Consider the following 15,692-nt stretch of genomic DNA (forward strand, 5'->3'; position numbering starts at 1 on the left):
GGCCCGGTCTGTGACCCAGGGCGGTCAGTGCAAAAAGGGGAATAATAGGGGATTTGTCGTGACGCCACCTGTGGTGTCTGGTGAGGATCACCAGCGCTGCAACAGTCCTCTGAGGCAGATGTTAGGGCAGCTTGTGATGGGACAGCTCCCCACAGGTGGAGCAGGCCTCAGGGCAGTGAAGTGAGAGTGGTGCACTGGAGGGGTTATGGTCCAGAGGAAAGCATGTGGGTCTCAGCATCGGAGGTGAACGCCCCTAGGTTGGTTTGTTTATTCCATGCCTCTCATTCAGATAAACCTGGTCCTGAGTGTCCAGAGACCACTCGTAGAAGGGGAGGTACGGTCACGGGTGTGTCAGGGGTTGATAGACAGTCATACGGTAGAAGGTCACTGCGTTAGGCCTCACAAACATCTCCCTGATCCTTTTATGATTCCTCTCTCTTTCGGACCCAGCGGTGATCCTCACCTTTCTTCTGTTAATCAATGCTTCCTTTCTGTGTCCTTAAATACACTCAGGTCCTCAGAGACTTGCCTCTGGCCTGGGATTCTCGTAGTTGACTAGGATTACCTTGGAGTTGCTTCGTGGATATTTGCTGTGCTTTCTCTGGTGTCATCTTGCAGCTAAGTGTATTTCCCTGTTTGTTTCCCCTGTGTGTTCTTCAGTTGTCTGTGGGGCTGACTTACCGCTCATTCCTCCGGCTCCCTTCCTAAGGCCTAGCATCATGGTCTGCTAGGGCTTCGTATCCTGCTTGGCGATAGATGCAGAACCTATTTAGAGTCGATAGGGGAGTCAGGGTTTGTAGTTAGATCTGTTTACGGGTCTCCACTCTCCCTTTCCCTAGATGTAGGGCTCCCCTTTTCCCGTCCTTATGAGCTGGGTTCTCCCCATACCTAGCGTGACAACATCCTACAATATCCCAGACTTTCTACAAGTGTACCTAGACCAAGAAAAACTGATGGTGTCTTGAAGGCAAAGGGCGGTCACAACAAATATTGATTTGATTTAGATTTATTTTTTTGTTCAAATCACTTTGCATTTTGTTAATTGATAAAAAAAAATATTAGCACTTAAATTTTTTAAAGCATCTTATATTGTAGCAGTTTTTTTCTCACTTGCATAAAATGCACTGTATATTTTAAACACTTAATACAGGCTGAATATACTGTTGATCTGGACCTTGTGGAGTGGTGGACTTTATTAATAAACTATTCTACTTTTCTTTCAAATAAGCATTGGGACAGATATATCATTTAACTCTGAATATACCTTTATCCCAGGATCATCAGTGTTGCAGGTATTATTATCGTTGGAAAATTGGGCTCAAGGCAAATAAAAGAGTAATTCAGACTTTAGTAATGCTTTTCCTCCCTTACTCCTCCTCCCTGCCCTTCCTCTTAGTACCCTTTGTTAATTGTATTTGCATAATCCTTACATATGGTTCATGATGTTATGCACCTGTCCCAGGTCCAGGCCTTGTTTCCCTCTCCCTGGTCCATTTAACTCTGTTGTGCTCCACATTGGTCTTTGCAGATGGCTTGGCGTGTGTCATGGTATTAAGATGTCTTGTGTTCCAGAGTCGTGTTTGCCTGCATCTGCTACCTGTTCTCGTTCAACTGCCTGCCTCTGGTCTCCAGGACCTTGGCTACCTGCTTCCCAGTCTCTTGTTTGTCTACTGCCTAAAGGACCTCTGCTACCTGTTTCTTGTCCCCCTGCAGTCTCCAGGACCTTTGCAACCTCTTTCCCTCATGCCTCACCTACCTACTGCACCGACACCCGTGGTCTGTGTGGTGCACACCCCAAACATGGGCTTGGAGGATGCACCTCACCTTGTGAGCCTAACATTTGGATTTAGAAAGTGAAAAATTAAATTTTACTTACTTTTGCCTTAGATTTAGAAAAAGATTTTGCAAAAATGTGTTGTGGTAAATGGGAAGTTAATATTCTTGGAGAATTCATTTTTTTTATTATTTCTTCAGTTCCAGATGCTTCATACCATGGTGATCTGTGGTAGATAGGCAAAAGGCTGCTTTTTGCAACATCTCCTTTGTGTTTAATTAAATTTAAGATTACAATCATCCAGTTAGTACCTACAAGAAGTAAAAGTTACACATTTCTTTATACTTTGTTTTACTTGGGCAAAATATTTATTTCTTCAAATTTTGTAATGTTACTGGGTGACTGTACATTGACTTCAAGGGAAGATATAATAATTAAATGAACATTTTTTTTAAACCAGCTTTTTTGTGTTTGAAATATTTTGTAAATAGCTTTGTATTAAAATTAAAAAATAGAAATTTAGCAATGTAGCAATTTTCATACTGGGCACCAGGGCTTTATCAGACCCTAAGTTCCTGTTTCTGTTGTTCCAGGAAGTTCACATAGTCATTAGCAGACTCTGACCCTGCCTTTTTATTGAAGTATCTAATAAGCATGCGCAAAAGTCATTGTGAAGAGAGGGGAAGCAGGGCCAGCTGTGACATGTGGGACGGTCAATTGGCTTCCGATACAACGATATCTGGATTGAACCATTTTTAATTTTTATGGTGGTCTCCTGAAATTAGATTTCTATTTTTAAGTGGTCCAATGTTAAGTTTATGGTGGGATGAAATGTATTGTTCAGACACCTGTCCATTACTAAACCTAGTTATATTGTAACTAAAGACACAGACAACAATCCTTTATTTGAAATAAAAGCACACACTCCTTTATCAACCCCACAAATATTACCCCACTTGCCGCCTCTACAGGGCAAGTGGGAAGAGCCAGGAAAGGCGACAGAATTGTCACATTTAATACAGGTGCCTTTTCTGGGGCGGTTGCGGGCTGCTATTTTACGCTGGGGGGCCCAAAATCCATGGCCCCTTACCGGCCTGAGAATACCAGCCCCCAGCTGTTTGCTTTAGCTTGGCTGGTTGTCAAACATGGGGGGGACTCAACACCATTTTTGAAATTGTTTATTTATTTAAATAATTTAAAAAAAATGGCTTGGGACCCCTGTATTCTTGATAACCAGCCTTGCTAAAGCTGACAGCTGAGGGTTGCAGCCTGCAGCTGTCAGTTTTGCCTGACTGGTTATCAAACATACAAGGGGACCCACACAATTTTTTTTCTTATTTATTTATAGGGCAGGCCCCGGCAGATGAATACTCCTATCAGCTGCGTCTACTCTCGCTGTTATCTGTGACAGCAGGCGTAGGCTGATGGGTGTAATAGTCTGCCGATGCCTGTGACCGGAGGTAAACTGGGAACTGCAGCTCTCTGATTGGTGGTAATGAGTTCAATGCCGATCAGAGGCAGTGTTTGCAGCACAGCCATGCACATGACAGGGCGGCAAACACTCGATGTTCGGACCCACATTCCTCCGCTGTCGTCTGACTGCGTGGGAACGGGAACCGTAGAGCTCTGACTGGTGGTTTTAATCTTACCACCGATCAGAGCCGCCTGGGTTTCTCATGCTGTCATACAGATGACAGCTTGAGGAACAACCGGTGAAGTCTGTGTTCGGGATCCATGCCCGAACAGTAGATGTTCGGTACAGACCCTGAACTTTACTGTTCGGGTTGACACATATCTAGTCCTGTTAACTTATTTCTTTATTTTTCCTATTTTTTTCCCCTCTTTTCCTCTCTTTCTTCTTTGTTACTGGCTCGTATGTATTATTATGGTCTTCCCCTGTCACTCCATTTGGACACATCATTTCACTGTTTCTTTAGTAGATTGAAGATTTGTTCCATTACCCCATTTCTATAGTTGATTTTCATTTTTGGTTGATTGATGTATAAATATAAATTTTTTGCTCCTTACATGCAGTCTAACTGATGAAGATCATTGTATGATCGAAATGTCTTCTTTATTTTGGATTGCCTGCAAGCAATAAAATTACCTTCTTTCATCATTTACCTGAGTGCCAAGTTTTCGCCAAAACTACCACCCAAATAACAGTCTTCCCCCAGACAAGGGCAAACCAGTGATGAAATCTATGAATCCATGGACAAATTAATCCACAGTCTTTCTGGAATTGACAACGGAGCCAATTCCCTGGCCGGCTGAGTATAAAAGACTTCAGCCCGTGTGCAAACTTCACAAGTGGATACAAATTCTTTAATATCGTTAAGGAATACCACTATTAACCTTCTAATACAATCAGTAAAGTATCATTCATAATGTTTTGAAAAACTGCAGGCGCTTTGGTTAACCCAAAAGGCATATCAAGATTTCCAGTTTTCCACATGCAGTTTTCCACTCATCACCCTTCCGGATGATGAGATTAAGATTAAGTTTAGAAAACCATTTGGCCCCAGTAATCTGATTATATAGGTCGAGGATGAGTGGAAGTGGGTAAGAATTTTTAACTGTAATTTTGTTTCATTCACGGAAATTGAGGCAAGGACAGAGACCCCCATATTTCTCTTTAACAACGAAAAACTCAGAAATGAAAGGCTTGGAGAAAAGACGGATATGACACTCCTGTAAACTTTCAATTACATATTCTTTCATGGTGGTACATTCAGGAACCGATGAATTATACAGACCAACTTTAGGTAATTGGGCATTATGAATAAGATTAATAGCACAGTCATAAGTATGATGTGGAGGTAAAATCTCTGCCTTTTCAGAACAACACAGCTTTCAGGTACCCTGGTAGACCCTCTAGACTAGCAGACAAAATTAATACGATCTAAGACATCTCTTATGACAATTGAGGCGTCACTTAACAATATCCTTCCAACACGAATCAATAACAGGATTGTGAATGCACAGCCATGGAAACCCCAATACCAACCCAGCAGGTAAATTATCCAAAACAAAGCAGGAAATAGACTCAGAATGAAGTTTTCCAATCTAGAGTATGAATTCCACCATTACGAGCTAGACAAGGTTCTGGAGTAATGATGTCCTGTCAATGGCAACAGTTTGAATGGGTCTTTCCAACCTAACTGTCCCTAATCCTAATCTCAGAACAAGTTCTGAATCAATGAAGTTGGCTGCAGACCCATAATCAATGAAAGCTAACCTTGATCATGGCTAATTTTTGAAAAGAAGCTCCATGTTCCACAGTACTTTATGCAAGGAGTAAAAAGGTACCTGGAAGTCTAGGTGACCTCAACAATCATCCAGACTTAGGAGTTTCCCGATGGCTTCCTTGCTTGAGGGCATATTGAGCAGTCCTTCAGAAAATGCCCAGCGTGCATACAGTAGATGCTGAATTCCGAGATTACGCAGACTTCTCTCAATGGTCTGAGAGCTGGTGGCTCCAACTTTTATTGGTACTGCCTCAGGTAAGTGGACAGATGGGGGAGAATGACAAAAATCCCCTGTTGCTCCTCACACCTCTCCAGAATCCTGCGATCAAACTGGTGACCTGAGTCATGGCCTCCATATAGGAACAGGGTGGAGTATGCAGATCCAGAGCATCCTTAAGTGTATCCAAAAAGCCTTAGTGAAACTGACAACTGACTGCTGCATCATTCCACAGAACTTCAGTGGACCATTGCAGGAACTCAGTACTATAGTTCTCAGCGGTGCGGCCCCCTTGTGTAAATTTCACGATCTCTGCCTCCGCGACTTGAATTCTGTCAGGTTTGTCGTAAATTAACCTTAAGACATCAAAAAAAGCGTATGGATGAGATTGATGCTGAAGGAAAGATTCATTTCTAGAAAGAGCTCAGTGCTAAATTCATGTGAGACATTTGTCCATTAGGAGTTATTTCATACCAATAATATCTATCTCCTTCACTGGTCGTGAGTTTCCCCAATTGATAGGCTAATAGAAGTATTAATTAAAAGCTTTAACCCAGTATTTGAAAATTGTTTCAAGGTAGGACCAACACAAACTGTGTTTTTAAACTGCACAAACTGATAAGGTGATAAATAGATAATAAAGATGACCTTTTTAGTAATCACAGAACCTAGTTAGGGCTTAATCACCTTATGGCAATTTGTAAATAAAGAATCAATACCCTACACTGGTTATTAGGAACTCATTTTTTGAAGATTCGATACCTGTTCGCACATTATGCAAATAGGATCCATACTGGTGGGAAAAAAAAGTGTCAGGCCAGTTGTAATGTGATGATAGTCACTACCCACGGGCAAGCCATCAGGCTGGGTAGTCAAGAGGTCCTGGGTTAGATACCAAGAGGGCTCGTCTTAAACAAAGGGTTAAGGCAAAGGCATAGTCAGGTCACAGTCCGAAGTTAGAATTCCAGGATGGTAGCAGATGAAGACAAAAGGGTAAGGCAAATGGATGGTCAAAGGCAAGGTCCAAGGTCGGGCAACAAAGATCACATACAGGAACACAGAGAACAAGAAATCGTACACCATTTGAGCTAAGCTACAACTGGAACTAATTGGAGGCAGAGAGTCAGCTAAATAGCCATGTAATCACTCAAATACAGACATATGGAGGAAGCCCTGGCACGCCTAGGCTCTGATTGGACAGTTGAACTGTCGCTCAACACACTGACAGCTCAGCACGCCCCAACCTCCAATTGGACGACTGAGCTGTCCATCATCATACTGACAACTCAGCATGCCTCAGTCGCAAATTGGATGGCTTAATTTGCATTATATTTATTAATATTTTTAGTATGGATTTTGATTTGTGAAATGTGACAGCCAATTTTTTATGAAATTGTGTCTAGTCAAATAATGAACAAATTGTTTATTGAGAAGATTCACTTGAATTAAAAATGTTTAAATACATCCCTAAAAAAATTGAGTAACTTTACTTTCCACCTTGATGGTCTGTCTAGTGTAAACAATTAACTCTGCATATTATCAGTGAAAAGTTTTGGGAAGGACTAAACATAAAAGAAAATAGTGGTTAACCATAAGTTGAATCTGTTCAGTCCAAGTAGATATCAGAGAGTAGAATCGGGAAACTTATCTTGTGAGGTTCTTCTGTGTTATACCCACACATCTTTGTCATGCATGAGAAGGTCCAGTTAAATTGCAGCAGTTGTAAATTACAGGATTTGAACATATCATATAGATGAGGGAACCAGATGTTAGTCAGGACACTATCAGGGACATTAATTTTTTTTTTGCTTAAGAATATAAACTCTTTTTTTGAAGGTCTTATAAAGCAACAAATTTCAGGTTGCATAATCTCCCTTCTTCAGGTACAAGAGAATGTGAGTACCATTGAACTATTTCTTCGCCAATCTAGACGTATGCTTCTGGTCATATACCTGATGGAACACTTTGTCATCCTTTTCATACCCATAGTAATTGAGTGTACGAAGTAGCTCGCCTTGTAGGATACTTAAATATAGCTCAACATTAAGACCACCATCGATCCAGGTCAAGTATTCAACGCCTTTGGCTGTGAAACAACTGCATATCATCAGGCTTTTTCCACAGAAATTGACAGTTCCTTAAATATCTTGATCTGTTAGCAAATTTTTCCCTTGTTTCTTCCAGACCCATTTGCACCCATCAGAGCCTGGTCTATTAACTTTTGTCTCATCGCTCCAAATTACCTGTTTCCAATCTTCTATTGTCCACTTTTCGTACTTTTTTACAAAATCTGAGATGGCGCTTCTTATGACGACAGATGAGTGAATATTTCAATATTCGGTTCGGATTATGATCTTCAAATTTGCAATATTCAACGATTTATTCCTCGAATATTTGCCAAACATTGCCGAACGGTATTGGATTCAATGGGGGGCAAAACCAAACGCATACACAACACTTTCAAACAGGCCCAAAAGCTGCCACAACATATCAAATTAGGGGCAGACACCAGGAAAATGCAATCAATTGATCCTGACTGGTACAAGAGAAGAAAGGACCCTGCCCGCGAGGGCGCACAAACAATGTACAAGGGATGGGTGAGGATGCAGTAGGTCAGGGTACAGCTGGTCGTGCAGCGGTATGCTGGAGCGAGGGTTACTGCAGATTGTACGCTTGTCAGAAAAGGTGGGTCTTCAGCTTCCTTTTCAAGGTTTCCATGGTAAGTGAGAATCTGATGTGTTGGGGTACAGAGAATAGAATATAGAAAAAGTAACTTGGCACTCAATGTAGAATAAAGTTCCGTTTTTATTCACTTGTATGTTAAACATTTACAGTTTCAAAATAGACCTTCATCAGAACTGGAAAAAGGGGAAAAAAAATGTGGCACATTCGGATTTGTGATCAGAAAGGCGAGCAAAATTTGTTAAATTTGGGAAAATCGGTAACGTTCGGCGAATTTCCATGGTTACGTGATTGTGGGGCAACTACAGAGTTCATGGTAGTACATGAGTGGGGGGGGCTGGTGATAGCTCAGATCAGCGGCGCGGTGTTTTTTTTTTTCTGTAGGCAGTAACTTTAAGTCAGGAAAGCGCAGCTAGCCAATCAGAGCACAGGAAGCATCCACAGTGTTCCAGACAAACGGGCTTCTGCAGTTGTCTGCAGAAATCACATGTCCTCTCCATATAAAAACTGGCCATGTTCCCTCAACGCCATTTTATGCATGTCACTTGTTTTATACGCTGCTCCTGCACCCAGCTCCTATGTAATGAGAGATATTAGCTAGTGTTAAACAGTCACTGGTATGATATATGAGGGGAGGTATGTGTCACACAGGTTGCTAGCCTGTGTGAACTGAAACCAATAAACTTTCTGCCAGCATGTTATATGCTGGGGGTTAACTCACTTAAAGTGTGTGGTTTTATGGGAATGGCAGAGGGTGGGAGGCCATACCCCTACCTCCCCTCAGGGTGTGGCTGAGCAAGGATTAAATGTTCAGTCAGTTTTTTCTCTGACTACTGTGTGGCCTAGAGAGGGAAGTCTCCAGGCTGCGTTGGGCTGAAGCCAGAGAGCAATACTGGAGGACGGGTGTTGCTGAAGACTTCGCTGGCTGAGCCTTGCTTGCTAATAGACTCTGTTGTACTTTCTCTTTTGTTTTCCTGTTAACCTCAGAGAGGGTCTGTTTATTTATATGGGACACTGCTGGAGTTTATGCCGCACAATAACCCCGCAGGAAGTTTTATCCGAACCGTGTGTCCTGTGTCTGCCTTCGGAGAACTGAGCAAGTCGCTTTACCACATTAGATAGATGGGCGCTTCTGTGGAAGTCAGATAGTGTAGATAAGTCCTGTGCAGTGCATCTGTTTAATCGGCCTTGCAGCACTTTTTTTTGTTTTTTGTGCAATTACTGAGATTCTGACAGAAATAGCAGGGTCTATGGCTCAGAACAGTGTTGTGCACCAGTTGTACTGTCTGTGCTCCATGCCGGGGTATACCTTCAATCGATTTTTGCACTTGCTAATGTTATAAAGCAAGCAAGCCCTTGTAGGCCACTTTTTTATTTTATGGGGTTGAAATTCAGCTATCTACAGAGCTTGTCAGTGCAGAGCTTCTCAGTGCAGAGCACAAAAAACTTTTATTTTCATTTGCTAATGTGATAGTGCAAGCTGTGTTAGCCCAGTTTGTCATTTTTTTGGTGGATGAACTTTAGCTTTATGCACAGTAAAGCAAATATATTTTTTTGTTGCTAGCTAATGATGGGCAAGCACTAAAATGCTCGGGTGCTCGATGCTCGGGTCGAGCAAATTGGAATGCTCGGGTGCACGACCCGAGCAACGAGCCCAATGTAGGAAAATCGAGCATTTTTCAGGCGGCTCCCCCCGGCGGTCTGCAGAGGGCCTAAAAATTGCCCGAATTGATGGGAACAGTGCTCAAATGACATGGGAACAGCATGGGGAAGACCCCTGGAAGCATGTCGGACTCCCAGGTCACTGCTGTCAACAACGTTGTCAGAGGTATTACGCCACTTTTAAGGACTCACAATAAAACATACAAAAACAAAATCAAAATGGATTTTCCTGGGAAATATGTTAAGGAACATCCTTTCCAGGGTAATGACTTGTATATAAGGTAAAATAAATAACGAAAAACAAAAATACTCCTCCACACCTTGGGCTATGTTGACACGTAGCGTTTTTGATGCGTTTTTGCACTTTTGCATTGCTTTCAAGAAAGACAAATGCATTCACTGGGAAATGTCATTTTTACATTCTACAACCTTATCTGGCCATGTGGTGTGTGAGACATGATCAGACACATCTTGTTTCATTTATGAAGGAGGGACTCTGAAAATTACAAAGCCTATTTTTACAGGGCCATCAGGCGGCCTTTACTATTCTTAAAGGGCCAGCAGTCTGCCCTCACTATTCGTAGAGAGCCATCAGCCGACTATACTTTGTTGTTCCCATTACTATAGAGTGGGTCTTCTATACTGTTATTGCATATGCAGTGAGTGGCAGGTCTGCCCAAAATATGGATGCACCCCAATACCCCTTTGAAGAGACTTAGAGGGCCTCCTGAAAACTATGTTCCCATTATTAGTAAGTGGGTCTCCCATACTGTTTGCTTATGCAGTGGATACAAGGGCTGCCAAAAATTTGGACCTACTCCAATGCCCCTTCGAAGAGACATATGTGGCACCCTGCTGTTCACAGGTACCACAGGACCCAAAAGGGTGCATGGACAGACTTCTCCACAAGAGGCCCTCATTACATGCAAACACCTCCACCCTTCCACCTCATACCACCAGAGGGAGCCAGTTAGGGATATATATATGGAGGGTGGAGCCAGGCAGTTCAGTTCAGCAGAGAGTTTAGAGTGTGCTGCCACTGAGAGCAGTGAAGACGCAGCACGTCTGCTGCTGTATAGAGGGCCCCGAGTGTGGCCGTAGGCAAAGAGGAGAGGAGAGAGGAGTTGAGGGGGCAGAGGAGCATCATAGGCTCACCCCAAGTAAACAAACCGGACACTGGGTCCGCGCCTACAGGCTCCCTTTATACCCAGTAGGGATCACTGGCATACCAGGAGGACTACAAGTCCCTGGCCGACCTGAAGCTAAACCCATTACAGGACCAGGAACCACGAAGGCCCCGGCGGCTAGGGATAGTGGGTGCCAGCGGAAGGTCCTACTACCAAGTGGCAGGTGAAGAGAGCAACACGACACAGAAGCTAGGCCCAGTTGCAAGCTGGCCAGGAGCTTAGAGAGAGGGAGACACGGACCAGGAGGCCCTCTACCCGCTCACTTGGCAGAAGTCCTGAAGTGCACCCTTCCTACCGAGTACCCTGGACCGTACCTGACATCCGCACCAGTAAAGGTATTGAAGCGAATCCCCTGTCTCTGTCAGTTACTCCTGCTGCGCCATCCTGACTGCACTACAAGCCTCAGCATCACCACCCACCGTCAAACTCTACACTGCCCTGAGGCCCGCTCCACCTGTGGGGAGCTGTTCCATCCTAGCTGCCTATCAACTGCCTCAGAGGTCTGCAGCAGCGCTGGTACAAATTACCATAAACCACAGGTGGCATCACGATTAAACTACAAATCCCATATAAACTATCCCCTTTTTGTTGACTGCCTTGGGCCACGGACCGGGCCAGTCAGTGTGACATATTCCCCCCCAGCATCCATAGGCCCGGACACAGAGTACCCCACTGCCCTGGGGGCGTGTCATCTCTGGCGTCACGAACAGGATTTCGTGCCCATTGCCACCAGGTACTGTGTGCCGTATTTGAACTGTGTTTAAACTGTGGTGAACATCGCTGCCATTACCGCGTCGCCGCGCGGGAAGAAGAGGGGCGTAACTGCGGGAATCGGAGAGGCGTGACTGTTAGAAGCGCGCAAAGCTCAAGCCCTGCCTCGCGCTCTGACGCAGCACCAGGAAGCGTCAGGTCCTGGAAGGAGACCGTCGACTGCGGAGCTGCGGCCTATCCGATTAAAGAAACAGGAGGTAGGCTACGGTTCACTAGGGGGGCGCAACCATGGCCGACGACCAGCGAGATGCCGGAGCACCGGATAACGCTCCTGTTGCTCAACTTGCGCCCGGCACTGCTCAGGCCGGAGCGGCCGCCCCACCAGCAGGGGTCATGACTCCATTAATGCCCATGGCCCTGCCGTATATCCCTGGAGCAAAATGGCTTCCCCAGTATGATGGCAAACCAGACACCCTGTCTGGATTCAAGAGAAAGATATGTGGTGTATTGGACATGTATTCAATGACTGGTAAGCAGAGAGCCGCTGTTGTGCTAGGACAATTGACTGGTGCCGCAGAGCAGGAAGTTGAAACCTGGCCAGCCGCAGACCAGGAATCAGTATCCATTATCTTTAAGAGACTGCAAACTGTCTTTGAAAACTGCACTGAGACAGATCTCTGGATGAGGTTCTATCACTGTACCCAGAATCCTGAGGACAGTATCCGGGACTATGCCTGGCGCTTACAGGAAACCCTGTGGGCCCTGAAACAGGTTAGTCCAGCCAGCATACAAGATGAGAATAAAATGCTGACAGAACAGTTCATCTGGGGGTTGAGGTCCCAGGAGGAGAGCAGAACTGTACGGTGGTGGGCCTTAGATCATCCAAATGCCACCTTTGACAGGACATGGCTATTAAGGGTCTGCAGCCCCTGGAACCATCAGATACTGCTATCCAGCGTTACCAGGGCAGGGCCACCCCAGTGCCCGCAGCACCCACTGCTCCTTCATTAACGGCTGAAACAAAAATGCAAACAGTGCCCCCTAGCGAGCTGGACAGCCTGCGCTCTGAAGTGTGTCAGCTAAGTAGAACCCTGGCCACTGTCCTGAGCACCTTGCAGCTACAGACGGAGCCTGAGCCGGAAGGAAGGATCCTACTTGCCGACAGTCGTGAGGATGTCCCCTGGATGAGGAGAAGAAGGAGGGCAACGCCACCCCATAGGAGGACAACGCCACCCCGTGGGAGGACCAACGACCAACGTCGCCCTCCAGGAGATTTCATCTGCTACCGTTGCCACAAGGCAGGCCACACCGCGCGGGACTGTCCTTTAAAAGGGCTAACCCTGAGGCCAAGGCCCGACACCCAGGAGTAACTCAACCAGGCCCATCAAGCTGGTACGACCGGTTCATAGGAGGAAGGCCTTTCCTGTCCATCGTGCTGGACGGCATAGCAACACCTGCGTTACTGGACACCGGCTCACAGGTAACCATCATACCTGATGTCCTCTACAAAAGGTACTGGTCCCTAGATGAACTCCATCCGCCAGCCCCAAATCTCTCTGTTTATGCATCCAATGGCCTTTCTCTTAACCTAGTAGGGGTTAAGGACGTGACTGTGAAGGTGCGGAGAGCGGAACTAAAGGACCAAGGGCTGATTGTAGTGGAGTCTAACCCTGGTGATACAGACTTGTATATGATACTTGGTACAAATATTGTTGGTAACTGTTTGGGAGAAGTGTTGTTCTTACTCCAACAGATGGCAGACACTGCCAAACAAGGGCAGAGCAAGGTGCTCCAGAAGGAAATTCGAGTCCTTCTGTACCAGCAGCAGGTAAAACTAACAGGTGGTGAGATTGGTATTGTACGGGTGACAGACCCGATACCCATTGTGATTCCCCCAATGAGTGAAATGCTGATTTGGTGTAGGGCAGCAATAGGTCTCAAGGGACAGAACTACCTGGTGGTAGTGAAGCCCATTAGCTCAGAGCACAGACCTACTCTCCTAACTGCTAGAGGGGTAGTTGATGTATGCAATGGGAGGGTACCTGTACGTCTCCTAAATTGTGGGGAGCAGGAAGTCAAATTGCCAAGTTACGCCACTGTTGCCCGACTGTATACTGTGAATGATGATGCCATACACACAGTGGAATCCTTGACCCCACCAGACACAGTGGAGGACAATGACTCCGAAGCTCAGCTGGAGGATTGGTGTCAACAGTTCCATGTTGGAACTGACGCCACTCCTGTTCATCAAAAACACGGTATCTACAGAGTGGTTCAGGAATATGAACAAGTGTTTAGTAAACACCCACTTGATTTTGGAAGGGTTAAAGGGGTACAACACCACATACCCACCGGTAACCATCCACCCACTAAGGAGCGTTACAGACCCGTACCCCCAGCACATTACCAAAAAGCCAAGGAAATGTTGCATGACATGAAAAAGGCAGGGGTAGTAAGGGATAGCTGTAGCCCCTGGGCAGCTCCCCTGGTCCTGGTCAGAAAGAAGGACGGTAGCATGAGGATGTGTGTAGATTATAGACAAATTAATCGAATAACACATAAAGATGCATACCCTTTGTCCCGTACAGAGGAATCCCTGGCTGCACTAAAATCTGCCAATTACTTCTCTACATTGGATCTCACTAGCGGGTACTGGCAAGTCTCTGTTGCTGAGGAAGACCGGGAGAAGACAGCCTTCACCACCCTGACGGGATTATGCGAGTTCAACAGTATGCCATTTGGGCTCTGCAACGCCCCCGGGACGTTCCAGAGGCTGATGGAGTGTTGCTTAGGACACCGGAACGTTGAGACAGTGCTGCTGTACCTGGATGACGTTATCATGTACTCGAGGACGTATGAAGACCAACTGAAGCACCTGGCGGAGGTATTTGAAGCATTGTCCCGGTATGGGATGAAACTAAAACCTTCCATGTGCCACATGCTCAAACAGAAGGTTCAGTACCTGGGGCACGTAGTCAGCTCAGAGGGAGTAGCACCAGACCCGGAGAAGGTCACTGCCATCCAGAAGTGGCCTGAACCGAGAAGCATCAAAGAAGTACAGCAATTCCTGGGACTGGTCGGGTACTACAGGAGGTTCATAAAGGCCTATACCAAATAGGTAGCACCTCTACAAGATCTCCTGGTAGGACAGTCCAAAAGAGGAAAAAGTCCCCCATTCCAGTGGGGCAAAAAGCAGACTGAGTCCTTTGCATCAATGAAGGAAGTTGTTAGAACCCTCCTGTTTGTTTTTTCTATCTTGTGTTTGCGGTCACGTGACCATCTGCCTTTATATTCCAGCTCCGCCCTTCTGGCTGTGCTGGACTTCAGTGTTTTACTGTCTCTCTAGCCTGGTGCTTCTGTGCCTTTCTCTGTCACGTTCGCTTGGTCCTCTGGGACCTCTAGTACTTTTTGTCAGTTTGTCTTTTTGTGTTCTGCAACAACTTCTGTTTAAGAGGTGTCCCATTTTTGTTCCAGTCTTTAGTTCTTTTAGGGACCCCTCCTTTAATTCTATAGGTCTTCGTTCAGACTAGCGGAGGACTAAGGCGGGTCTGTTCACTTAGAAAAGGCAGCCCGCTACATCGTAGGGATTCAGCTTAGTCTTACAGTAGGGACAGCTTTCCCCTATCTTTCCTTAGTACATGTTGCAGATCATAACAGAAGTTCTAACTGGTGAAGAAATCCTGGCTTACGCTGACTACAGCCAGCTTTTCCTGTTGTACACCAAAGCCAGCAACGAGGGACTGGGAGCTGTGTTGTCCCAGAAGCAAAACGGCAGGGAAAAGGTTATTGCGTATGCCAGCAGGAAGCTTCGCCCTACTGAGAGGAACCCGGAGAATTACAGTTCCTTCAAGCTGGAGTTCCTGGTCTTGGTCTGGGCTATCACTGAAAGATTCAAGCATTACCTAGCCTCAACCAAATTCACAGCCTTTACCGACAATAATCCCTTGACACACCTGGAGACAGCCTGGTTGGGAGCCATGGAACAGCGTTGCGTGGCCAGACTGTCGAATTATCAGTTAACAATCAAGTACCGGCCAGGTCACAAGAATACCAATGCTGATGCCTTGTCAAGGATGCCTCACCAGTCGGACACCGAGGATGAAGTGGATGATCTCGAAGAAATTGAACTACCTACTTTAAACAGAAATATAATGGTCCACGAGCAGCACGCCTCCAGAAGATGTCATGGTAGGACTCTAAACCCTCTACCT

The 15,692-nt window shown here is 45.5% G+C and overlaps 1 protein-coding gene across 2 annotated transcripts in view; it reads right to left on the reverse strand.

Annotated features, from left to right (window-relative positions):
- Positions 1-15,692, reverse strand: part of LOC141172259 (sulfotransferase 2B1-like) — a 649,758-nt gene that overhangs the window by 449,211 nt on the left and 184,855 nt on the right. For both annotated transcript variants that reach the window (XM_073656257.1, XM_073656258.1), the window contains exon 3: positions 1,877-2,085. In XM_073656257.1, the coding sequence (XP_073512358.1) occupies positions 1,877-2,085 (209 nt within the window). The remainder of the gene's footprint in view (positions 1-1,876; positions 2,086-15,692) is intronic.

The sequence above is a fragment of the Phyllobates terribilis genome, unplaced genomic scaffold, assembly GCF_046119375.1.
Source record: "Phyllobates terribilis strain yellow unplaced genomic scaffold, ASM4611937v1 Scaffold_12__6_contigs__length_324123572, whole genome shotgun sequence".
NCBI lineage: Eukaryota > Metazoa > Chordata > Amphibia > Anura > Dendrobatidae > Phyllobates > Phyllobates terribilis.